The 27305-nt window shown below is 32.4% G+C and overlaps 1 protein-coding gene across 1 annotated transcript; it reads right to left on the bottom strand.

Moving 5' to 3' along the window:
* Positions 1–20668: 20668 nt before the first annotated feature.
* On the bottom strand, positions 20669–26803 carry LOC112280199 (putative trehalose-phosphate phosphatase C). The gene is made up of 12 exons (XM_024515402.3): positions 26587–26803; positions 23970–24617; positions 23594–23734; positions 23303–23374; positions 23007–23129; positions 22799–22855; positions 22539–22640; positions 22315–22392; positions 22081–22150; positions 21867–21937; positions 21556–21648; positions 20669–21420 (listed from the first exon to the last, which is right to left on the bottom strand). Exons 2-12 carry the CDS (start codon positions 24408–24410, stop codon positions 21328–21330), a joined length of 1341 nt encoding a protein of 446 aa, XP_024371170.1. The 5' UTR covers positions 24411–24617; positions 26587–26803; the 3' UTR covers positions 20669–21327.
* Between the last annotated feature and the right edge of the window lie 502 nt (positions 26804–27305).

The following is a 27305-nucleotide window of genomic DNA, read 5'->3' as shown; positions in this document are numbered from 1 at the left end:
ATTATATATATATATATTAAGATTAATTTATAAATCCTCTATATTTCTTTTGTAAGTTTTTAAAGTCTCTTTTGGAATTTAATTAAAGTTTTATTAGCATTGTAATAATTTAATTAGAATTTTTTACAGATTCTATTAGAGTTGTTAGGATCTTCTTGTTGCAAGTTCTATTTTATCTTCCAAAACCAAGTGCCCAGTGTATTCTCAAGCAAACTTTATAAAATACAACAATTCAAGAATAAAATTATAATTGAAAAAAAATATTCTATAGCAAATGTAAGTGTTCTAATTTTCTTTAGAATAAATTAGTCAACACAACCAACTTCCTAATCAATAATAATTCCATTGGGACAAATAATGGAGCTACATTAGAAAAAAAACATTTCAACCAAAAACCTTCAATAAAGCACTTCTATATCTTTTGATCAATAGCCTTCCTATATACATGAAAAGAAGAATGTTCTAAACTACAAAGCAAAGCTTGGTAAATATTCAACCTATTTACAAATTGACTCTATCTAAAGTGAGATAGAATATTTGATAAAAAATACATTGGCATTGAGTCAGTACAACCCAATGCTACAACTTTCAATGGTTCAAAGTTTTTTCCAGCAATGCATATCACCTTGACAAAAGATGCAAAAATGATGCAATCATAAGAACTTTTTTTTTAAAAAAATCTAGCAACCTTAAACATCAAATTATAATGGAAATTTTACATCTTCTTTCTTAATCACAATTAATAACTTAATACTTAAGTAATTTGGTATTTTAAAAAAAAAATCACAAAACTTCAGTTAGATTGAAACAATACAACACTGAGTATTGAAATAGTTTTGTGCTCAACACAAAATACATAATAGAGCCCAAATCCTACTTAAAGATCATTCATTACTTGGAATGAAGAAAAGAAGTATAATAAGAAATAGATTCTATTTATAAAAATAAAATTTTGATATTAATAAATTTATTTATAAAAATGATACTAGTCTTGGTTAAATAGATCTTTATAATTAAACAAAATTTCAATGAAAAACTTCACAAATTAAAAACATACATAGTAGTGAGGAATTTCAAATAAAAGAAGATATTGACTATTTTAAAAATTTTGTTCTTATTATCTATTGGTCAACAATCCAAAGTATTATATCACTTGTTGCATGAAAGCAATGGCAACAGCTATATCTAGATATAAAAACAACCTTTATAACTAGAAGCATAACAAAAGATACATAAATGAGAGTATTTCTTGGATTTGATGAAAAAAATTGCAACAAAAAGGTGTGTAAATTGCATTAATTTTTTTATGGATTTCAATAAGCATCTTGAGTTTGGAATAATAGAATAGATAGTTTCCTCAAGGAACATGGTCTTTAATAAAACAAGAAGGATTTAAACCTATATTTCACTATAAAAATCAAATTATATATTATAGTCTTTATATTTGTGAATGACATCATAGTCACCAAAAACAAGTTAGAAAGTATTACAAAAATCAAGCACAAAATAAAAATTAAATTTCATATGATAGACCTCAAAAATACAAAAATTATCTTAAAATCAAACTATACTATAATAAGATTAGAATCTATTTCTACTAAAAATAATATAGATTAATTATTCAAAATATTTATCTCACAAATTCTTAATGATTAAAATTGTCTATGAACTCAAAAATAAAACTTAAAAAAAAACTAAAATACCTCTTTTTGACTCCATTATGTATCAAAGTCTAATAAGAGAGCTATTATATACTACCATCAATTGATGGAATATATAATATTCTATTGTGTGCATCTCCAAATTTATGCACAACTTATAATTGATTTATCTGATAACAATATAAAAAATTCTTATATATGTAAAAAAAACTAAAGAATTTAAAATATTTTACTCTATCAAGGATATAAGAAGAATACTTACTTTTGTAGATGTAGATTGGATAGAAGATATGGACTCTCAATAATCCACATTTAGTATATTATATAAATCAGGCTCCTCTTCAATAGCTTAATTGAGTAAATTACAATCTAGAATTGCCTTTTCTTTTATCAAAGTCCAATACTATGTATTCTTTGAAGTAGCTAGAAATATAACATACTACAAGAATGTTTTGAAAGAACTACAATTTGAACAAGAAAAATTCATCCTACTATTATGTGACAATACTAAAGTATCAAATTAGTGAGAAATCTTGTTATACATCATTACACCAAATATATTGAATTGGATCACAATTATATCTACAAAAAATATCAAAATTGAAGCATTGAAGTTAGGTATTTTATACTCTAAGTACAACAAAAAAACTTTTTTTCAAAGCTTTTAGAATTATCAACTTTTATTCAAAATAGAGTGACAACTAGATTTAAAAAATTATCATTGGCTATATAAAAACTTACAAAATTATAATCCTCTACTCCACAAATCTAACAGTGATTACAAAGTATAAACTTTGTAATATGCTATTGAGAGAAAAAAAAAAAAAAAAAAAAAAAAACAATTACTACACTAAGAGCTTATAAACTTCTTTGCCTCCATCCTAATATTAAATTTTTTGAAAGATGTTCAGTAAAATCTTATTACTTACATTTGATTTTTTGGCTATGATAAATAGACAATAATTTGGAATCTTTTCCAAATTCCATAGAAACTTTGATAAAATCAATAAATCACTTGGAGAGAAAATTCAAATTCTAAAAAGCTCTCTTATTTGTTTTGTAATTTCTATACTTTTGACCACTTTGCATGACATATATCAATTATTTTTAAAACTTCAATACAAATCAATCATGCTACCAATTATAATAACAAAGTTTGATCATACAATAAAAATTAAAATTTAAAACTATGCATCAAATATGTACAAAATATTTTAGTCGATTTATACAGATTTATAACTATATATAGTTCAAATTAAATTAGCACTTATTAATGTAATATCTTTTATTATAGATTTTAGGTAAGTGATTACTTTTAATAGCATTGCTTTAAATTATAACATGTCGAAAGATTTCAAGCACAAGTTAAAGAGACAATGTTAGCATATCAACTTTTATTGATACCATTATCTTTGCAAATGCTCTCATCCATCTTTGTCCATTATTTTTTTTTATTGATAAAAATTATTTTTATGCTTTACTTTGGTTGTAGATTAATTCTATCATATATATATATATATATATATATATATATATATTGTTTCACTTTTTCAATAAAGCCTTCTTGATTTTAAATATTTTTTCATGAACTTAGCAACACATGTTTCATAATTTGAATTTTTATGGTCCAATCTCATAAAATAGGACCATTAATTTTTAGAAATAAGACTTATAATACTTCATCTAATATGGATGTGGATCCTATTAATAAAAACTTACTTAGGATATTTATGAAAATGACATGAAAAATCTAAAATTTACAATGTAAAAAGTAATGAAAAGAACTATTGATAAACTTTGGAGATGTTCTTTGTATTTGCATTGGTCTTCCAATGATTTTTTTGACATGAATAGTGTAATATATATTATCTACTTTGTCATGTTATAGAGAGTATTTCCTTCAAAATTTAGAAGATTGACAAACAACAACGTAACTAATACTAAAATGGTGAATATTATTAAAGAAGATTTCTTTATTTGAATGGTTTTTTTTATTTTATTATCCAAAATACATAGCTTCTATTTTTTTTTTGATTAGGTATTTAATTAAATTTTTATTCATATTTAATAATATCAATTTTTATATGTAATAAATAGGCTTTTAATTACATTAATTATGTAAAGCATATTCAAAGTAAGCTTGAAATTCAGGAATTATAGGTAGCTATGGTGCACTTTTGTATTGATAGATGGTTCTTACAATTGATATAATATATTGTACCATTAAATATAATCATCACAATCTTCAACAAGTGTTATGATTCTAGTCATAACAAATCTAATATAAGTTTGATTCGACTTCTTAACAAGTTTTAAGATGCATAGTGTATTCATTTGAATAATTGTTGCTTAGTAATTTTCTACATATAATAGTAAATTATGTTTAAAGATTTGTGTTATGTAATTTTTGCATATAAATTTAAAAAATTGAAATTGCACCTATTCAATGTTATGTGGTAATATAACTATATAGAAAAAAAAAAAAAAAAAAAAAAAAAAAAAAAAGGAATTACTTTGGAAGAGACTAATTAAAAGATGTAATAGAATAGTAATGATAAATTACAAAAAGATAGTAAACAATTTAGTCTTAAAGTTATTTTTTATAGAAGGAACTTTTGTTTACTTTTTAGAGGCATAAATGATGTAAATCAAAATAAATGAGATAAGAAATTAATATAGACATATTTAAGAGATTATTAATAATATATTAAAGCAAAAATTACATCAAATTATAAAAATTTGATATCCAAAGAGAATCAATTGCCAACTTGGATCAAAATCAGATTCTAAGATATAAAACCATACACCTACAGTGTAACAAAGTATAGATAAGATAATTATATAGATAATTAGAACTATAGAAGTTTCTAGAATTGAGATTAGATTAGTGGACCAGGCAGGATTTACTATAAAAAATTCTAGAAAGGATTTAAGGAGGTTATTTAAGTAGAGTCCACCATAAAATATTCTAAAAAAAATTTAGGATGATAATTTAGGTAGGATCCATCATAAAACCTTCTAAAAAAAGAATTTAAGGTAATTATCTAGATAGTGTCTACCACCCAAGAACATTCTAAAAAGTCTAAGGTAATAAGAATAGGTATAAATAGGACTGGCCAAGGCCTTTTGGTGCATCTGGTCAAATATGGCTTCAGATCCTTTCTCTTAATAAAATTTGGTTTTGCATCTTTCTATTTTATTTTTGTTTACTCAGTTTTGTCTTTCATGTCCTATTTTGTTTAGTTCTATTTAATTTTGTTCTTGTTTGTTTTGTCCTATTTTGTGAAAAAGCCTTATGTTGTTGTTGATTGATAGGATCTTGGATTTTTGAGATAGTCTAATCTTATTTCATTGGTATCAGAGCAAGTATTAGATTGTTTATTTTTAGTAGCATGTCAATAGTTATCATTTAGTCTAAGGTCAATTGTTATGATCACATTGAGTATTGTGTTGAGGCTATCACAAGCTACTCTTAAAAAGTCAATCAGGAGGTGAGAAGACATTACAATAGTAGAGTCCAACAGAGAAATTACAGTATGGGAGATATAGCGGAGCAAACCCAGATGGAGGCTCAAATACAACACCTCTTAGGCTAGATAACTACTTTGCAAGGTCAAATAGAAGCCTTGAGGACAAGACTGTTGACATCTACTAGATTGAAATTGAGTAAACCTAGTACATACTTTGAAACTTCAAGGCAAGAAGATGTATGTCAATGGCTCTTCAATATGCAACAATACTTCCAACTATCTGTGGAAAATACCACCAAAGGAATTATATATGCAGCCAATTATTTGAGGGATGTGGCAGCCATTTGATAGCGATATCGAGTTCAAAGCTATGAAATTCAATGTGAATTTTGTAATTGAGAGGAGTTTGAAACTAAGTTTAGGAATCAATTTTGGTCCATCAATGTGGAAAAGATAGCATGCTATCACTTGACGAATCTTACATAAGCTAGATTGGTGCAAGATTATGTCTCCTGATTCAAGTCTTTATGTTTCCAAATTGGTAATATTTTGGAGGTGGAGATGATGGATTGATTCCTATGAAATTTGAAACATGGAGTCTACCGAGAGGTGGAACTAAGGAATCCACAAACATTTGAAGAGGCAATTTAGATTGCAGAGAGAGTTGATATTATAGATTTTAGAAATTATGGAGTATGAACTATAGTATGAAGTCCAATGCCAATATCTAATATTACAATACAACAACCAACGCCAATGGAGATTGATACTTTACAAGAATTATTGACACGACAAAGATAAAAAAAAATATTGGTACAAAAATGATTGTGTTTCTATTGTTGGGAGTCAAGCCATCAGATTGGAGGTTGTCCAAATCATCAAAGTACAAGTACCAATAAGGCGGGGCAAATTTATTATCTCAAAATTCATTAAGTCGATAATGAGTCAAAGCACGAAAATAGAGCTCTCCAATAAAGGTGCTAAGAGCTAGTATTGGAGGTAGCTATTGTCTCTCAAAGACAAATGGCATAGCCTTGGACAACTATAAAAAGAGTCTATTGGTACTTCTAACGGAACTACTAAGAGGACAACAATGTTGAGTACTTATAGATTGTGGTTCTATAAAAAATTACATCTCAACTAAAATTGCTTCAAATTAAAAGGTTCGAATTAAAAGCAAAGAAATCAAAAGAAGAAGTATATACCTTGTAGATGACTGAAAGAACCTATTGAGTGAGATATTTAAAGAAAAAACCTTGATATCAATGGACACCTACATCTTAAGAGAGAGATTTAAGGTAACAAAGCTAAGATATGATGTTATTTTTGATATGCCATGGTTGGAGATGGAAAATAAGCAAGTTGATTGGATAACAGGATAATCTCTTTTAAAGATGGAAGACGCAAGGTGACTCTTTATAATTTCACATCAATTAAAGAGGAAAGATAATCTACAATCAAAGACTAACTTGAAGGAATGACCTTTATGAAGAAGCAGCTACAACATAAGCAACTAGTATATATAGTGGTCCCAAATTTTACATCAATGGTGAGAAAGATAGCCAAAGGAATAGAACAGGCGGATCAACTCATATAAGAATATCAAGTTATCTTTCTAATCTACCTACCTAGTAGCGTGCTTCTTGATCAAGGTGCTCCATTTCAAATAGAACTATTGCTTGGAGCAAAACTAGCAAGTCGACCAATTTATTGCCTAGCACCAAAAGAACTTGAAGAGCTACAAAAGACATTGGACGAACTCTTAGAGAAAGGCCTCATTTGAGAAAGTACATCACCATGGAGAGCACTTGTACTCTTTGCACTTAGAAAAGATAGTGGACTTCCTCTTTGCATCAACTATCGAGGTTTCAATAAGTAGACTGTTAAAAATGCATATCCACTTCTATGCATGGATGATCTTCTTGACCAACTTCGAGGTGTTATCATCTTTAGTAAATTGAATCTTCAAAGTGAATATTGACAAACACCTATTGCAAGAGAGGGTGTAAAAAAGACAACATTTTGTATATGTTATAGATATTTTGAATGGCTGGTTTTATCCTTTGGCCTCACCAATGCTCCAACCTCTTTCATGGATCATATGAATAAATTATTTCAAGACTTTTTGGACAAGTATGTAGTTGTTTTCATTGATGATATTTCTATATATAATAAAAACTCTAAAGAGCATGAACAACACCTATGAGAGGTATTACCTTGATTGCAAGATAGTCGCTTTTATTGAAAGTAATCAAAATGTGAACTTTTGAAGTCAAAAGTAACCTTTTTGGGGCATGTAGTATTCTCCAAAGGCATGAATATGGAGCAAGATAAGATAAAAGTGGTAGAAGATTTGCCATCTTCCAATGATGCTTCTGAAGTTTGCTCATTTATAGGCCTTGCTGGATACTATCATTGTTTTATTTGACAATTTGCTCACATTGTTGCCTCATTAAAAAATCTATTGGAGAAAGGTGTCTCATTTGAATCGAAACTAGAGTAGCAAAATACCTTTGATAAGTTGAAGGGGGCACTCATTACTACTCCAATATTGCAACCGTATGATCCTAATCCTCTTATCTACGCTTGATATTTGATGCTTCCGACTTTGCTATTGGAGCGGTCCTTCAACAAGACTTTGGTAGGAGCCTCCAACCTATGGCATATGAATCATACAAGCTTAGAAGGATAGAATACAATTACTTTGCACGTAATCGAGAACAATTAGCAATTGTACATGCCACAAAGATGTAGCGACACTATCTATTAGAGAAGCCAGTGGTTGTTTAGATTCATCATCAATCCTTGCTACATGATTTGCATCTGAAAAATATGAAATCATCACATCATCTTTAGGAAGAATAATTACAATTTTTTGATATTCAGGTTGAGTATAAACAAAGGCGACAACATACTGTCCCAAATAATTTATCATAGAGACTAGACTTGAAGGAAATATTAGAAGATAAGTTAGAAGTGGCTACCATTAGTAGTATCAATTTAGATCTAATCAAAGAGAGAAAACGGAAGGAAGCTATACAATGGGATGCTTATTTTAAGATGATTAGTGATCGATTGAAGGTGGAAAATATATAATATCAAGATTACATTCTTAATGAAGGCTTACTCTATTTTAAGAAGTGAATTTATATACTCAACAATATTAAACTTCAAACATGCATACTTCAGGATGGACATAATATCTCAATATTTAGACATCTAGGACAAGAAAAGATCCTAGAATAGATCTTAAGGATATAGTTTTGGACAACTTTGGATTGTAATGTTCAAGCCTTTGTATGCTCTTGCAAGTCATATCAATGTAACAAAACATGTTGTCGGGGTAGAGAGAATTTACCTCAAGAAAACGTTGGGCTTTTAGTTATCACTAATCATTCAATCAAGATTCAAAATAAGGGAAGCCCTAAGTTTATATATATATTTTCTCTTTTGAGCAATTACACCAAATACACAAGCCTCAAGTAACCAACAACATCCAAAATATGATAAAATCCTCTAAAACCTTGTATATCCTGATGTGGAAATTTTTCCAAACTTCAACACCTTATATCTCCTAATCCGACCGTCCAAACAAACTAAAATTTTACATGAGGTACTGATGTATTCTTATCAACTTCTACAACAAATTTCAACTGCAAATTCATTGCAGAACTTGAGATATCTTAAAAACCCTAACAGTCGCTTCAAACCCTTGTCTTTATACACCCGCATGCAATTTTCTTCATATCTCACAAATTATAAGCTCAAATTCCACAAAATTTATATTTATAGCTTTCTAACACAAAATTTTATATTTTCCAAAAAATTTTGAGCCAAAAATTTGTCCAAAAACTCAAGTGATGGCTCCAACCATTACTATAAACAAAACCGCTCACTTACTGCCTTTGATTTGGAAGTGCCGCCTTCAACTCCTTATAACTCCTTCACATGAACTCTAAAAGCAACAATTCTCTTATAAAAGATGTAGGCCTTAAAATCGCCATTCTAGCCACATCTTCCGATCTTCAAAAGCTATCGTAAAACTCCTCGTATCCTCAAAAGAGTAAAAATATATCTTAAATTAACACCTTAAATTTGAACACCTATATCTCTTTCATAAAAACTCGAAATCATACAAACTCTTCACCCAAATTATACCCAAAATCCTAAATTTGCTGATCCTAGCCTCTAAAGCTCGAATGACTTCGAAAGAGAAACCCTAATTCCTAATAAGGCCTCGGGCAGCCTCCTTGAAACCTATTGGGCATGGCCTTCGACCAATAGGAATGAAGATTCTCATTCCTTGCCTTCATCCAACCATGCCTTGCTTTCATCCCTTCCAATAAGCCTCCTACTAGTTAAGATTTTCCTCTTTAGGCTCTAATCTCTTCTCAAGGCTTTACACTAAATATTTAGGTCTTATGATTTTTTTTTTAAAAAATACTATAATTAAAAAGATAAATTCAAAATAAAGTTTCTTAAATCCACTCTCTTTAAATTAATCTATTAACCATTCTAATATACATCTAGATTTATTAACATATAATATATTTTAACTAAATTTTACATACTATAAGCTTTTATAATACAACAACGTAATGTACCATCTCTTAGACTATTGTAGCCAATTCTACTATCCATGGCACATTGGGAGCAGGTGACTATGGATCTCATTATGTGTTTGTTCCAGATACCTCATAATCATACTGTAGTTGTCGTCTTTGTGAATCAACTCTTGAGGAAATTTTACTTGGCCGTAATGCACTTGGATATTGATGCTCTAATGCTTGCACCAATCTTCTTTGATATTATCTTTTTTCACCATGGATTACATTGTATCATTATTTCAAATTGGGATCCATGCTTCATGGAAAGTTTTTGGCAAGCCTTTTTTAAGGTACTAGATATACAACTTATCATATCTATAACCTTTTATTTTTAAATAGATGGACAAACAAAGCATCCAAATCGGACCTTGGAGGATATGTTGTAGGCATTTGTGGCAATTCATCATAATGATTGGGATGAATACTTGACGTCTTTGGAGTTTGCTTGTAATGATAGTATTTGAGCAAATACCAGTCATTCACTATTTTTCTTTAATATCGATCAGCATCCGATTATGCCAACAACTCTCTATCATCTTTTCAACATTAACAATCCAAGAATGGAGGAATTTATACAATGGCTTATAATAGCCTTACAAGAGGCACGGCACCACCTCCTTAGTGGATAAAATCAATGGAAGCAATATGCAAATAACTATTAACAACACGTGATGTTTTGAGAGAGTGATCAAGTATTACTCTCTAATGCCAACTTGTTACTTGTAAGATCAATCCAAATCTGTAAACTAATACCTTGGTGGCTTGGACCTTTCCACATTTTTGTAGTGACATTTAATGTTGCATACCACCTCAAGCTTTTCCCACATATTTGGATCCATCCAGTCTTTTATGTTTTGCAACTGAAAAAATTTCATATCGAGCCAAAGTGCTTTCCGAATCAACACCAACTACCACCACCACCACCAATTGTAGTTGATGATCAATAAGAATATGAAGTGGATAGTATTTTGGAGCATTGCTACGTTTTTCATGGCAATGGACATCTACAACTTCAATACAAAGTTCTTTGAAAAGGTTATCCTATTCACGATGCAATGTGAAAACCTGCATAAAATCTTATCTATTGCCTTGAGACAAATTGAAGATACCATCAAGAGCAAAATAAGGACATTTTGCATTAGTGGAAGGGGATTAATTATAATAGGATATAAATTAGATAATTATATAGATAATTAGAACTATGGAAGTTTTTAGAATTAAAGTCAAGTTAGTGGACCAAGTAGGACTCACCGTAGAACATTCTAGAAAAGATTTAAGGTGGTTATTTAGATGGAGCCTACCATAGAACCTTTTAGAAAGAAGCTTAGGATGGTTATTTAGGTGGGACCTATCATAGAATCTTCTAGAAGAAAGCTTAGGGTGGTTATTCACGTGAGGCCTATTATAGAATTTTCTAGAAAAAAAATTTTAAGGTGGTTATCTAGGTAGGATCCATCACTGAACAACATTCTAAAAAATCTAGGGTAGTATGATAAGGTATAAATAGGACTAGCCAAGGCCTTTTGAGGCATCTAGTCAAATATGGCTTTCGACCTTTTCTCTTAATAAAGTTTGGTTCTGCATCTTTATGTTCAGATCTATTGTGTTCTATTTTTGTTTGCTCAATTTTGTCTTTCATGTCCTATTTTGTTTAGTTTCTTTTAATTTTGTTATAGCCTATTTTGTCCTATTTTGTTGTTGATCTTATGTTGTTGTAGATTGGAAAGATCTTGGATTTTTGACATAGTATGGTCCTATTTCATATGGCGACTCCAAGATTCTTATATAAATTAGAGAGTAGAATTTGAAAAAAAACTTGAAGAGAGATTTTTGGGCATTGGTTTCATGTCATTTAGATGAATATTAAAAATTTGAAGGATTTTCAAAATTAATCATTTTTTTAATGGATTTAAATTTTAAAAAATAAAAATATATTTACAAATTTGAAGATTTTTTGAGTTTTGTATATAGGTGAAATTTGGAAAAATTATTTTTTTACTTATTGTTAATAGGTTTACAAAATTTGAGGCCAATCAAGTAATTAGATTGAAGCATATGAAGGTTTTTGTAGATTATGATCTCTGAAATTTGAAATTTATGATTAATGAGTGATTCTAAGATCTAACAAAATCTGTTGATTGAATTGAAGCAGAATTTAAAGAAGTCACTTAAGACTTGAATATCTACACTCAATTCAATTTTTGGAACAATTGAATGGTTTAACAAAGAGAAATTGCTGTTGAAATGTCAACATTTGAATTGGACAAATCCGACTCTTTTTAAAAAGATAGCCATAGTGATTGTGGTTGCAAACAAAAGATTCTATACTTGCTTAGTGCATATGGCATTGGATTATAGAAGTTAGTGGAAATATAAGCATTGCATTAATATATAATATTATTAATAGAAATGATACTACTATGCTACTAGATTGAAGTAATGTTAGATATCTAGTATGTCTGGCATTACTTCAATCTAGTAATATAGTAGTATCATTAAACATACATCTACGAGTGGGATATGTTGCCAACAATCCTAAAGTATTATTTCAATCAAAATTATAATACTCATGGAAGTTTATTCCAAACACCAATATTATAGGTCCACTACATAAATTGACAAATACTTGGTATTCATGTAGACAGATCTTTGCCAATAACATATTTTAGCAAATAGAATGTCATCACAAAGGCACCTAAAAGACTTAGCGTTGTTGTATTACGTGAAGTCTTACTCGAGAATGCGCCAAGCACTTGGTTGTAGAAAGTAGAATGGAAATTACAAAAATAAAATCTTAATTCTAATAGAATATTAAATAATTCTAATTAAACCTTTAACAATACTAAGTAAGCTTTAATAAAATTCAAAAAAAACCTTGAAGAAATTACAAAAGAAATAATAAAAATTCTTTAAAAAGTTAAAAAGAAATCTACAATAAATCTTAAAAGAATTTTTAAGAAATCCAAAAGAAATATTAAAATAATCAGAAATATATCTCAAATAAATTTCAATTAATTCATAATTTAATCCTAATTAAAATCCTAATGAACTTCAATCAAATCCTAGGCCAAATCTTAAATCCTAAGCAAACTTAAAATCCTAAATTAAATCCTAAATAAATCCTAAATTCTAAATCTTAAATCCTAAATCAAATCCTAGTATGACTCTAAATCCTAAATTAAATCCTAAATAAATCCTAAATTAAATCCTAAATAAATCCTAAATCTTAAACCAAATCCTAATAAATCCTAAATCCTAAATTAAATCTTAAGGCACATTAGAATCCAAATATCTATCAATTAAACCATTCATCTTGCTTGAAAATTTACACACCTCTCAATTTCTTAGTTAAAAAATAGTACAACTAATTTGAAGATAATTATACTTACTAAATGGAAGAAAAATTCTAAAACCCACTTAGCTATTAGTCAATCTCCTACTTCAATCTAAATATTAAACTTCCAATGCCAATATCTCCTTTTTAAACTATTCAATTATTTTCAAATTTCACATATATGTAGCAAATGAAGTCTATTATCTTCATACATAAATTTCACTCAAATCCAATTAGTAGATTGCTAAAGATCTTAGAAATCCTAACTATCCTTCAAAGTCCAATTTCTAAGAACTCAACCTATTTGAAATTCAATAACGTTCAATTCAATTATTTGATCAAGCTCAAACTTATAGCATACATTTAAAACAACTATACTCATAAGTTCTCAAAATTTGAATTGCAAATCTATTATCAAACTCATGAAATTCTCCAAAATATAATACTCTTTTTATTTCACAAATTCCACAATCACCTAAAACAATCGTGACTTTGCAAAGCTCTTATAAAGTCATCACATACTTAAATCCCTCAAAATAAATTCTCAAAGAAATCCTATCAAGTCTGCTCTTAAATTCCACTCTTTGATCTCCAAAAAAATCCCAAAGTTCCCATAGGAGCTTGATTTTGTGCCTCACGGTCTGTTTTGACCTAGATTGATAATTGATCCTCTTTGGGTATTAAATTTTTCCCTTTTGAGTTAATTTTTACTAAATCAACTCGTAACTTCTTCTTACATATGTTCATATCTTTTATTTTTCTAATTTACCTTGTTTTGCCTTATTTATGGCCTTGCAAGTAAGTAGAAGCTTACTTTGCAAAAATATAGCATTTGCACCTTTAGTTTTACTTTCCTTTGTACTATTGTCTATTTTCTAAGATAATTTGCTACAATATTTGAAGTAAGATCTTTTGTACTATAATAAATTCTTCATCATTTTTACCTATTAGTTGTATTACATCATGACAGTGTTCAATATCTTATAAATATAAAAAATTGTGTAATTATGTTCAAAGTACTTTTGAAAAGCTTGGCTATCTTTCAAGTTCTTTTTAAATAAATTATTTTATTAAATAATGATATTTCACATTATGACTATATTCAATTAAAAAAAAAGTGTAATATTATAAACTAGTATTTGATACATATAGAAGAGTTTCTCTAATCAAGGAAGGATACATATCCTAGAATTAAAATGTGTTATATGATGAATGATGTTTTTTAACAAGAAGAGTACAAAGCTAATATCCTCTCTTGCTTTCTATGTCACTTTTTTATACAATAATATATAGGAGGTAGTTTTTTCCATCTAAATTTATTAATAATTTGTATGTATAAATCAAAGTCCTTATGGTAGTATTTTCTATGCTATTCTATTTTTTTCTTTCAAATACACATTATTTTTTATGGTGTTCTAATCATTTTTCTTATTTCTTCTAATGTAAAGTTGTATTTTTGGGATTTTGGTTTTTTTTGTTGCTATGCATTGATTTATTGGTGAAGTGATAAGGCGGATTTTTATTCAACTATTGAGAGTATTGCACCATTATTTGGAGACAAAGATTGTAATTACTAGTTCTAAAGAAAAAAAATAAGATTATAATAGTTATTACAAAAGCATCATCCAAATTTTGTTTATAGCAAAGATCTTTTAAATTTTAAAGATGCAAAGAAGAAGGAGTAGTATCTGTAAGAGACAACAATGAAGATTTTATTCTAAGCCTATTGTTGTTGCAAAGAAGGAGATTATATGTGGTTAAGCATGGCCCTTCATCCAAAATACATTTTGCATAGAAGAAAGCTAAGCCATAGGTTTGTAGTTTTAGTAGTACAAAATATGAATCAGTCAGATTGATTGATGATGCAGAGGTGTATCTTAGAATTAGAATTTTTTTTGTATGAAGTTCTAATATTGGTTAATGGCTTAATCTCTAATTTTTTACAATTGGAAAAACAACAAAGAGCTTATATAAGATTAGTCAAAAAATTTGCTTGCAATATCATAATTGGAATGTAATAGACTTTGACTTCTCTTAAATATATCTTTTTTTAAACAAACCATGCTCTTATATCAATATGCTTTATTTTCTTGTATAAAATTGGATTATTAAATAATTAAATATATAATTGATTATCATTGCATAATAATAATATTTTGTATTGATTAATCTTAATTTTATTAAATAATTTTTATAGATAAAGTATTCAACTACAGCATTTGACAAGACTTTGTACTCTGCTTTGGTGGTTAAAAGGAATACCACATCTTGTAGCTTTCTTGATTAGTGTACTATTGATTCACTTATTTTGTAAATGATGTCTAAAATAGATTGTGTCAAGTTTAAGTCTCTCTTTTAATTTGAATCAGCAAATACATAATATATATATATATATTTTTTTTTTTTTTTTTTGTTTAAGTAGTGTAGCTCATAATCTATTGTACTTTTTAAATATTATAAGATTTATTATACTGCTATAAAATGAGCTTCTTTTATTTTTTCCATATAAAAATTGACACATTCTATTGCAAGGCAAATAACTTGATAAGTTATTGTGACATATATGAGACTATTTTGAAGAAATTAATATTCTTTTTAATTTATTAGATGTATATCTATTTGCTTTTAAAGCTGCAACTTTGATTCTATTAGTAATTTGATAGATATATAAGCAATTATTTTATATTTTCATAATATTTTTTAATATAGATTTTTTGATGTATGTAGATTTTCAAAAGATGATATTTTAATTCTATTCTAAATTATAGTTGTATAAGCCAAGGTCAATCATGTTAAAGTTTTTGTTTAGTATTTTTTGTAATTTCTTGATTTTGTTATTGTTCTCTCCAATGATAAGTAAGTCATTGATGTATAGAAGTACAATAATATTTTATTTGGTTTTCTCTTTATAATACATATTACAATTAGCATTACTTTATAATATTTCTTGTTCCAAAGGCCAAATGTCTATCCTTGAATATTAGGCCTTTGGTACTTACTTTAGTCCATACAATGCTTAATTTAACTTAAATTCTTTGATAGAATCTCCTATATCTTTGAATCTTTCAAGTATTTTCATATAAACTTTTTTTTTTTTAAATTATTTTAAAAAGTTGTCTTAACCATTCTATGTGTCATTTTTTATTTTCTTTTTGTAACTTTAGACAATACTAATTAAACTATAGATCATCTAATAATTAGAGTAAATTTTTTAAATTAGTAAATTTTGATAATTTATTAAAAGCCTTGGGCTGCAATTTGGACTTTGTATTTTTATACTTCATCATATGGTTTCTTTTTGAATTTGTAGATCCACTTTATTGTTATTAAAACTTTATCAATAAAGCTATCTACTATGATTCATGTATTATTTTTATAAATGCTTTTTATTTCTTCCTTCATTTCTTTTGTCCATTCTTAATCTATAACTATTTTGAAGTATATATTGGATTTTGTTGTCATTACTAATATCTAATAATAATCTTTTAGCTTTTGACATGGAGCTCAAATTTTGGTTGGATAATATTTTCTGAGTGAATCTACTTCTATTATATTTGGATATATATTTGGTACTATGTTTGAATCAACATTGGCTATTTTAGAATTTAGTAAATGTGATTCTAATATGCTGTCAGTTTCTTCTATTTAAATTTAATTTTCTTGGTTTAAAGGTAGTAATTCTAATTTTATATTATCTTTTGTGATTATAAAGTATGTTGGAAAATATCTTTTTTTGTTGAAATTGAAGAAACTAAATTAATATCATATTCTTACTAAATTAATATCATATCATTTTTAGAAAGATTATCAATGGCAAAAATATCATATTCTTGATTCATTAAAGGTAATATTTTTTCCATTGATAATCTTTCTAAAAAGAAGATTATATACTATATAGACTTTTTTCTACTCATTATAATCAAAGAATAAATATTTTTTGTTTTATTGTCTAATTTCTGTCTATGCTCTTTAGGAATGTGTAAAAAGGTAATACTTCCAAAAATTTATAAATGGCTAATGTTTGATATCTTATTTAATTATTATTATTATATATTAATTTCTTTATTAGCTTTATTTGGACTATAATTTACTAGATAGTTTGATATTGATATCACATCTATCCATAAGAATTGACATAGATTAAACTCTATTGCAATGGAGTGAATTCTTTCAACCACCATTATATTTTGTAGCTCTACAACACCATTTTGAAGTGTATAGATATATTTTTTTTTTATTTTTGGATCAACATAGGACTTATACTTTATGTTGTTTGCTTTCAAGATAATATTTATATATTGTATATGATAATGCTAACTTAGATAAGTCAATTATCTTTTTATATTTTGATAAATGAATCAAGACAAAGTAGCTGAGGTGGCCATATCTTTTGTGCTATGGTTTGTTGATGTTACTTTTTTCAATATTATTAATTTAAAATCTATGTAAACTATTTATTGAATCTTGATATCCCACCAAAACAAATTAAATAGTTTGATTAAAATCCAATAATAAGAGCTGGAAAATAAAATGATATGACTTATATCAACTTTAGCTCCAACAAATATTAAGCTTTTCATAAGAATTAGTACATATTGAACATTAATTATATTTATTTCACCAAAACCAATTTATATAATAGAATTTTTAATACCTTCAATGTGATGAATTTTTTCCTTATAATTTTAATATTCTTTCTTGTATTAGCTCTTGTGATCTAGCTAATGATATCTTTTGTATCAATAACATATGCAATTGTACCACTATCCATGTACCATTGTTGAGAAGAGCTTATAAGACCAGATATCTATGCAATGACTACATCAAGGTTTTCTACTGCATTTGCATATGCTGATTGCATAAATAGACCTCGACTCAAATTTTCTTGTGGTAGCTAATCTTGTAAGGCAAAGTAATTTTCAATAATGTAATATAATTGACTGCAATTGTAACAAGTTATCATATTTCTAAAAAATCTTTATTCTAGTATACTTCAATTCCTTCTAAATTAGGTGCTTCTTCTTTAATATTATCCCCTTTCTCTATAGCCTTAATTTGAAATGTCTCCTTGATATTGTGCTCTATTATAAAATTAAAAATGTGTTGATAATTGAATTGTATAGTTAAATTGTGCCGCTAGTAACCCTACATCTCCAAGTTGTATAATTTTCTATATTTGCCATGCTACTCCAATGAACAACTTTGATTTCAATTAATCAAAGGTGAATATAATATCTAGATTGTTTAAGGATTGAATTCTTCTTTTTAAATTTCTTACTAAACCATTGAATAGAAGTTAATAGATGCTTATATTGTAAATAGGTTCATCCATGGATAGAAGTTGGTTTCTTATATTTGTTGTTTTATTGACATATTCTTCCATCAAGCTCCTTTTGACATCTTCAATGTCTATAGTTGGTTACTTAACATTAAAAGTTGCCACTATTTGCTAGATGCAAACTTTTTGTCATGCCATTGACAAAAATAGAGCTCACTTGTTGCTCAATGTGATGCATGAAGCAAGGTCACTTCTATTTCAACTTGTTGAATACTTCTAAGAACATTGCCTACTAGATCTAAGTAGAACTCTGTTACACTATCGCTTTGATACCATGTTAAACAATGATATCTCACACTACTGTATTTAATAGAATAAAAAGTGTAATACTAAGAACCAATACTTGGTACATATACAAGAGGTTCTCTAATCAAGGAGGGACACGTGTCCTGGGGGTTAAGGTGTGCTACGAGATGAATGCTGTTCGTTGACGAGGAGAGCAAAAAAGTGAAGACACCCTGGGCGAGGAAGTCTTCAATCTGACCCCTCCAAATCCGAGTTGCAGCAGTGTCCTCCATCACGTCAACCTCCTTTTTGACGGAAACTTATTCATTTTTGCAGAACGAACTCGATTTTTCTCAAATACAAGACTGGTGCTGTATTTAGGACCTTCCTTGGCATCCCCTGGAACAAATGCGATTTCTCAGCCGTCTGCTCTTGGGTTCTCCTCCTCCCCCCCCCCCCCCAACACATTCTCTTTCACGAGACTGGATTCCAAGTCGCCAAGGTCTTAATCTGCAGCGGCTCAATGGAAGACTGGAGAGCTGCCTCCACTCCATTAATAGGCTGCGGAGGGACGATGGTTACGCCTGAAAACTCAACTTAGGTGATGGAAGACATGCTCGTTGCAGGCAACATGGGCAACACGATCGTTCTACCCACTTGGGATGTTCTGATCAATGGTGGAGCGCAGACTGGCGGTCAGGGATGGGGCACGACCTAGAATACCTCATCGCAGCGATCCCAGTATGTGATTGAGGTGGGGCCTGGATTGGATTTCAGTTGCTTGCGGCCAACACTGTGCCGCGTGCGTATCATTTGAGAGCAAATTTGTTGTCTGATTGGCGCATTCGAATCTTCTACGTACGCGTGGGCTGATCATTCACATCGAATTGTGAGTGGAGGCCTTTTCGCCACTGTATAATAATTTCGAGTAAACTCTGACTGCTTCACTCTCCATCTTGAAGATTGAATTTGTTTGTGGCAATTAGAACAGGTGAGCTCAAATCGTAGACCCTTTTTAATTTCACGAGTTTGTGGCACGCAGCAATCACGAATATTGGAGAGCTTCATCACGTGTTTCAACTCGAATTACTATTCTAGAACCATCAGAAAATCTATGTACTGATGAGTTAGCCCGCCCTTGCAGATTTGCAATTGTTTTTTTATCCAGAAGGTTCCAGATAAAGGTTCTAGTTATGCCTTTATTAACCGATCCAGTGCGATGGGAATGCCCAGTGTGCAGATCTGAAGGCCAGAGACCGAGCCTCACTGGATGTGGTGTGGACCGTCACCTCCTATCTATCCTGCATAAGCTATCCTTAAGCCCAAAGCTAACGGCATATCAAACTCCGAACCCTGTATCTTAGACATCGCGAGCGATAGCCGAACATGACCCTGATGATCACAGAAACGATTTTCGTATTATTTATGCTGTGTGTCAGTAACGTAGTGCCGACAAGAGATGAACTGTTGCACCTGAACAAGCTCAGGCTGGTCGATAGCAATCACATACACTAGTCACCTTGATCGTTGTATCGAGAATTCCGAACGGTGAACTATTTACTTATTGCTCAACATTGAGTAAACTGGCAGATTTAGGAAGCTTCGGTGTATTGCTCATTCAGTTCGTCGCCCTTACGGGGGTGGCATTTCTGATTATGAACCAGCCGAAGCCTGTTTCAGGTCTGGCAGTGAAGAAGATTCTCCACCCTGTATTTGATTAGTTAATTTCTCAATTCTGTCTACATGATTTCAAATGAAGGTTTGAGAAAATTTTGTCCACTATTCAACCCATCACGGTACATATCTCTCATCTCTTCTATTCGGCATACTCACTGTTGCTAATCTGAGAAGGGATTGGATTTCTACGTCGTCGACGAGCGTGCAACTATGTAAACGAACAAGTGGATAGTGAGGAATAATCTAGTCCTGTTGTTGGTAATGCAGACAGTTGTAACAGGCCATGATTACAAGTTCAGATAGCAAAGGTACCCTAAACAATAAAAACTTCTAATGATCAGCCACTGACGCACAGGAAAATTGAATATGGTTGCATTCTGAATTAACATTTTTTTGGATACATGAGCGAAATAATACAATATTCTCGAAAAAACAGCCTCCAGAGTTATGTGAGTCAATACAAGAGGTTAATAGGAACTTCAGGATGTCACACCCGTGACCAACGCTGTGGCAATGTGGGCGACCTTATGGAAGGGTAAGATACTAGGGAGGCTCTGCTAGAATTGTGTACAAAATGGGAAACAAAAGTTTGGCCTGTCTGAAGTTTACAACTTCTCTAACCTTTCCACAGGTATCTACACTTTTCCCGAGTAGAACCCAGGTCCATTGCACTGTACAAAATCGCCCACAATCGGCTAGCTTCGCCACTTCGCACTTAACATGTGCTCGTCACTGCAGCAACAATCCTCGCCTCGAGCATTATGTACAAGAGCAAACCAAGCTGGTTTCCCCTGTTTAATTTTAAATGAAATTTTCCATCTCGATATGTTGAGTGTCACATTTGATGAATAACCTCGCAAAGTGCTGAGGATAAAGTGACAGAGATCTCCGAGTAGTAAAAGGCGGAACTTGACCAGAAAAAAACGCCAAGATCAATTTGATAGACTGAGGCGAATGATGTTGAGTGACTCCCAAAAAACGGTTGTTCTAGCCGGGCGGTGATTGCAACAATAGTTTAGTTGATGAAGTAACGACCATTTTGGACGCCATTCCGTTTCTCTGATCCACGTTTTTTCCACTGCACAAGGCGTCGCAGAAATTCCATTACCTGCAGGAGTAACCTGTGTCAGAAGATCTATCTTTAATGTACTGGCGAATAAATCTGACGGACTATGTACATTCAAATTAATGGTCGTACAATGTTAAAACAGCGCGACAGTTAACAGAAGGAAGAAGATAGTACCTCTGAAGGTTCCCGAAGCGAAAGGGCGGCCTTAGTTGACTTGGGAATGGATGACACCAATATGCTGCAACCATGCTTCATACCATTCAATAACTGGCCATCACAATCAAGGTATCCAGTGAGTTACAACAGTTTTCGCACCGTTCATTGGTCAAATACAGCAACAAGAGTAAAATAATTAGATTGATTCAGAATATGGACCTGGATAGCCCGTAATTATACAGATAAAATTGTAGAGTTTGTAACATCACTTCTGCAGTGCAACAAAGCAAACCCACTAGAAAGACAATTTCAAGCATTGGTATTGGTACCTTGAAAGCATCCTCGTCTGTACGATCATCTCCAATATATACAGGTAGGACGTCACTTGAATCAGCAAAACCTGCAAGGACAAGACTAACTTTTGGTCATATTGGATCTAAGTTTCTCCACCAAAGAATACTAGAACTCAATCACATTTGACAGGCAGAAAAGTGCAAAATAGATTTTTACTCAAGTAGTGCACAACATCGGAATTGCACGTACCCAAAGAATTTAGAAGATAGTTTACAGCTTTGCCTTTGTCCCATGCAATGGATGGGCGGACCTCCAAGACCTGATAATTTGACCAAAGGATGAATGTTCAGAATTCTTTTATTGATCATTAATTTATTGATCATTTTTTATTGATCAAAAACTGCATGACCAAAAGAACCGTACGGATTTCATCTGATTGCACAGTCGTGGCTGTGAAAGAAAACAACAATATACTTTGCGTACCTTCCGGCCATGCGTGAGACTCAACATTGGGTAATCCTTCAAAACATTTTGAACTTTTGTTGCAAGAGTTTCCCAAAGCTGCATCATGAAGACATTTAGTATATTATGACTTATGTATAACTTTTATGTATTAGTGCTGGTAAACTGGTAACTTCAATTATAATCTAAAGACACATTCAAAGCAAACATTCCGTGACAAGGAGTTAAGAGCAAGCTCCAGATACCTCTTCTTTCACAAGACGAAAATGAACCGTCAAACAATACTTGTTGTGTTCGACCCGCGCATCCTTTATGGTTCTTATCGTATCATTCAAGACACTGCAAACCTACACTATTACACAAGAATAGTCAATTACTGTCGCTTTGAAAAGCAAACGTCTTTGAACGTCATTTAAGATCTAACAGCTGCAGCCTGCAATATTATACACCTTACTGCATTATTGTCCAACATCATCATCGTCTAAGTGTCCAAATAATCACACACCTTGTCCATCATTGGAAGATATTCGCTTGCAGGTTGGAAAAATACAACATCATTACCCTGAACAGTAACAATCATTGTTAGAAGGAGCGGACGATTCGAATAACCTACTAGCGACATATATGTTCATTAGTTTACAAACAGAGAGAAACAATAAAAAAAATTAAGACTTTGAGTTAAAATTATCAAAAACTTGAAAATTAAAAACCACCTTCTTGTCTTTAACTCGAGTTCCGTTGACTTTAAAACCACTTGAACTTTTTGCAGGACCCATTATATCCATTCCATGACTTCCAGCATAGTACAACTCCGACAATTGCACAAAATCGTAAACCTGTTTCAGAATCGAACAATTCACCGATATTGGGTTATGTTCAGCAAAAAAAAAAAAAAAAAAGAAAAAAAAAAAACGAAGCAAAATGCCGAGAATAATTGAAAGACTTAAGTACAATGGTCATCCACACAACGTTTTCGACTACATAGAGAAACGACGGACCAAAGACTCACCTTTGGACGCGCTCTTCCACTGATGATTGCAGTAGGGAAACAAGTGGCCAACTCCTTTACTGTAGCCCGCATCTGTACAAAGAAAAAGAAAAAGAAAAAGAAAAAGAAAAAAAAAAAAAAAAAAAAAAGGTAAGCAATTGTACAGAAAAATAAACTCACGGTTTTCTCCGTGGTTCTCTGCGTTGGAACTTGATAATGGTCAAAATGTATCACATGTGAAAGATAAAGGCTATTGATGCTACAGCTCTTGTCACGCTTGCTTCTCGTAAATGGTTTGGATGGTAAGCTCACCTCATCAGACATTAAAGCCCGGTCTGGATTATCGACAATAGGTGACAGAGTACCGTCGTAGTCGAGAAATACAACTATTTGCTTGGATTTCGCAAGCTTCACCACTTTGTCAAACGAACTCAAAGCTGACGGGTGCTTCTCCTTTATTGACAAAAACAAGATAATTTAGAAGTTTAGTTACGAAAGAATTATCATCTAACACCAACAACTATTTCATCAAAGTAAGCAAAAAATTATCAACCTCTAATATTGATATTCGTTTATTGATCACATTGTACAGCCAACTGAAAACAGATGCAAGGTTTTTTTTAAAAAGAAATGCGTCCTTCTGTAGAGCTAACTCATAACGCAAATCACGAGCTGTAAATATACTTACGAGCCACGCGCTGTATGCTGCTGTCTCGATGTCGAAAGTTTCAGGAGCCTCTCCATGTAGAGAGCGAAATTGTGGTGGTGACTGCGACCTCATTGCATCAATCCATGTAATCATGTGACCCTTGTCAACAACGTAAGGTCCATGCTTCTTTGGCACAGCAACAGCCACAGACTTAATGGACACTGAGGTTCCATTAGTTGCAGCTGACTTCGAAGGAGAAGCAGCCACCAGCGAAGATACTGACAACGTCGAAGCGCATGAGGCGGCCGCAGGCTCTCCACAAACTGCCGCTCGCTTGGACCTCAGTGACATACCACCCACCATTCCCTCTCCCAGAGTAGGCAAGCTCGCTCGTAGCAAGCCAACTTCTGCACTTTTGATATCTCCTTGATCGAATCGGTCAAATATAATGGGACTATTCGTCTCGCACTTGTAAATCATACTCACTACCCTCTTTATCAAACTGGAAGGAGTCAAAATACTTCTATCCTTTTCGCCACTTCAACTTCTTTGCTTAAGTATTCTTCAAAACTTACTTGAAACCTTTTCTAACACAAAGCTGTTGATCTTTACAATGAACAAATATTAGCTTACTCCAGTCACCACGCTGCTGGCAAGCAACCTGGACAGAGCAGTTTCAGCACAGTCCTGCACAAAATGAAGCGAGATCAACATGGTGTAGTTCGGACAAATCCCCGGATCAATTTTTCAGTGAGCAATAGAAGCGCACCTAGGATCCCGGCTTATTCCAGAGATATTCCCTTGTGATGTAATTGTGCATTCTACTCGAGCTGAAATACGGAAAAAAGAGCTACAATCACTATCCAAAGGCAAGGCCAAGGGATTCAATCCAGAGTCACTGTTTAGGACAAATATACTTCACGGGTAAGACCCCTCACAATAACATCATATGACGAACAAAGATCTAGATTCTCCTCCGAAATGGATTCGCATCATAGCCTGCCTCACTTAATTAAACCTCCATACCCTCGTAGCTAACTATTTTTTTTGAATTGACTAGGTTGTCCACCGCCACATTGTACAATCTGACAAAATTAATTTACTCACGCAACATACACACGCTCAAGGACCATCAATAGTGAATAATACCGCCTTTACCCGAAGCAACTCAAGAGAACACTCCGGCCTTCAGTCGAAGCAGGTAAATTTACAGGCAAAGCACGAAAAATTCATGAAAGAGTGGTAGTATTTGAGCTGGAAATGTAATCGCTCTGAGATCTACAAACCTCCGGAAAAAATCACGAGCCTTGAAAGTTGTGACAAATAACAGACTAAAACCGATATGCGACACGTGGTGCGACACCAAACAACGTGCCGCAAGCTTTCAGACATTAGTTCACAATCTTTTCAACTCTCATGTCCAAACTTTCACGCGTCCATTCCTGAACGTATGACGTGGTCCAGCTAGAGCATCGAAAAATTAAAGTCTGTAGAAAGCTGCTGGACGATTGCCACTGCAGGAGTCGTTGGTCGCTCTCCAACGCTCTCTAAGGATGGCAAATGATCACGGAAAGGTTGGTCCACGCATCATGGAGTAGACTCACAAGTGTGCACCTTGTGCTAAACTAGCTATCTATCTATCTATCAATATCTAAATCTGTCTGTATATATATATATATATATATATATATAAGTAATGAGAGGAAGAATACAGAACCACTCACTAATATTATCCAAGTTCGACTACGACCTCAATGTCTAGTGACTAATGAGTCCAAACAAGAACCGTGTTAAATTTTGAGGCTCATGAAGGTTGATGATATCTGATCGTTTCTTTCATGAATCAAGCACTCCATGACTGTTGTGGCTACCGCTAATAGATCAACTGTGCTATTGCACGAAAAGTGCGTCTGCAAAGGTATTCTCAGATTGTTGTTTGCTGACATGCTTAAGTGTCATAGACCTAAAACTCTCAAGCTCTGTGGCTCAACAAAACTACCTAGAGTAGTAACTTGACACTATAATTCGAGACAGCCACTATCCCTTGGACAAACAATTTGACAATGTATTAAAAATTACATTATCTGGTAACTACATAAAAAAGGATGCCTCGCGTGTGCAACAATTTTCAAGTAACACGAAGCAGTCTATTTGGACGCCAAAGGTATGAGCAAACCGCAGTCAAAAATAAATAAAAAAGTAAAAAAATAAAAGGCCCATGCACGTATCACCCCACGTCCGCTGTGACTTCGGACAATGCCAGTTCAAGGAAATGATAGAGACCTGGATTGCAGAAATATGAGAAATGATCTTTGACAAATAGCATCTTCAAAATTATCAGCCAAAGTTAAACCACGACAGCGCAAACCTCGCATGCTCAAGAACCTGGACTTAATACTACCAAACGAGGAACCACAAAGAAAGCAGGAGCTAACTATGGCCACGGGTCCGTAACCCCGAGGTCGGACATTCCCATGTCCCCAACTGCTCGTTGCTTTCAGAGCAGACAGCAACGCACACAATCTCCTCTTCCTCTAATGACCGGTGAGATGTGCACGCCAAATCTGAACACGGTCACACTACCAATATGCCCTACAAACCAAGAAAATCAATGACATGGAAAAATTTAAATTCGCACAGAGAGGCAGGTCTGAACCTTGGGGAATATCTCAATTTCTGTCTGCACGAAAACCTCAACAACATCCGTCCTCTCTCCTCTTCGCCCAGGCATCCACGCAAACACAGGACCTCACTCACAACTGGCCAAGTTGTTCGTTCAGCACTCACTAATTGGTAAACACACGGCAGCAACCTCTCTCTCTCACTCTCTCTCTCTCTCTCTCTCTCGAATGGTTCACAAGAAACAATTCAGGGAGCAGACTTATGAAACCGCCACTAGCAACCAGCCCTTATAATCACCCTCAATCTCAGCCGAAAGGGACCTCCACCCCTGACATGGCAGCAGTCCCCCTCTCCCCTCGACGACGAGCACGCGCGGTTATCAGTCCCACGGCACACACCCCTCCCCCCCCCCCCCTCTCCCTCCTTGCTCCTCCGCGGACTCTCCAGCGACTCGTCTCGAATACAAACAAGACTTCCTTCCTTCCGACAAACGGACAGACAGACAGTCCCCGGAAGCAGAGCAGCAGGCAGCCTGACGCCCTTTCTTCCTCTTACCTGCCCCCCATCCCCCCTCTTCCCTCCCTCTCTGGCTCGCTCTCAGTTTCACCTGGTTCCGTTTTCGCGCAAAACCCTGGCTCCCGATTTACCCGATGTGACGATGTAAAAAGACGATCGCAATTCTCGATGTGCACCACACGCCACCTGCCTTCCCCGTCTCCCTTCCTCCTTCCTCCTCCTCCAGACTGGGGCGTT

The sequence above is a fragment of the Physcomitrium patens genome, chromosome 3 (assembly GCF_059467195.1).
Source record: "Physcomitrium patens ecotype Gransden chromosome 3, ASM5946719v1, whole genome shotgun sequence".
Taxonomy (NCBI): domain Eukaryota; kingdom Viridiplantae; phylum Streptophyta; class Bryopsida; order Funariales; family Funariaceae; genus Physcomitrium; species Physcomitrium patens.
Note: the sequence above shows the minus strand (reverse complement) of the source record. Positions and strands in the feature narration are given on the sequence as shown.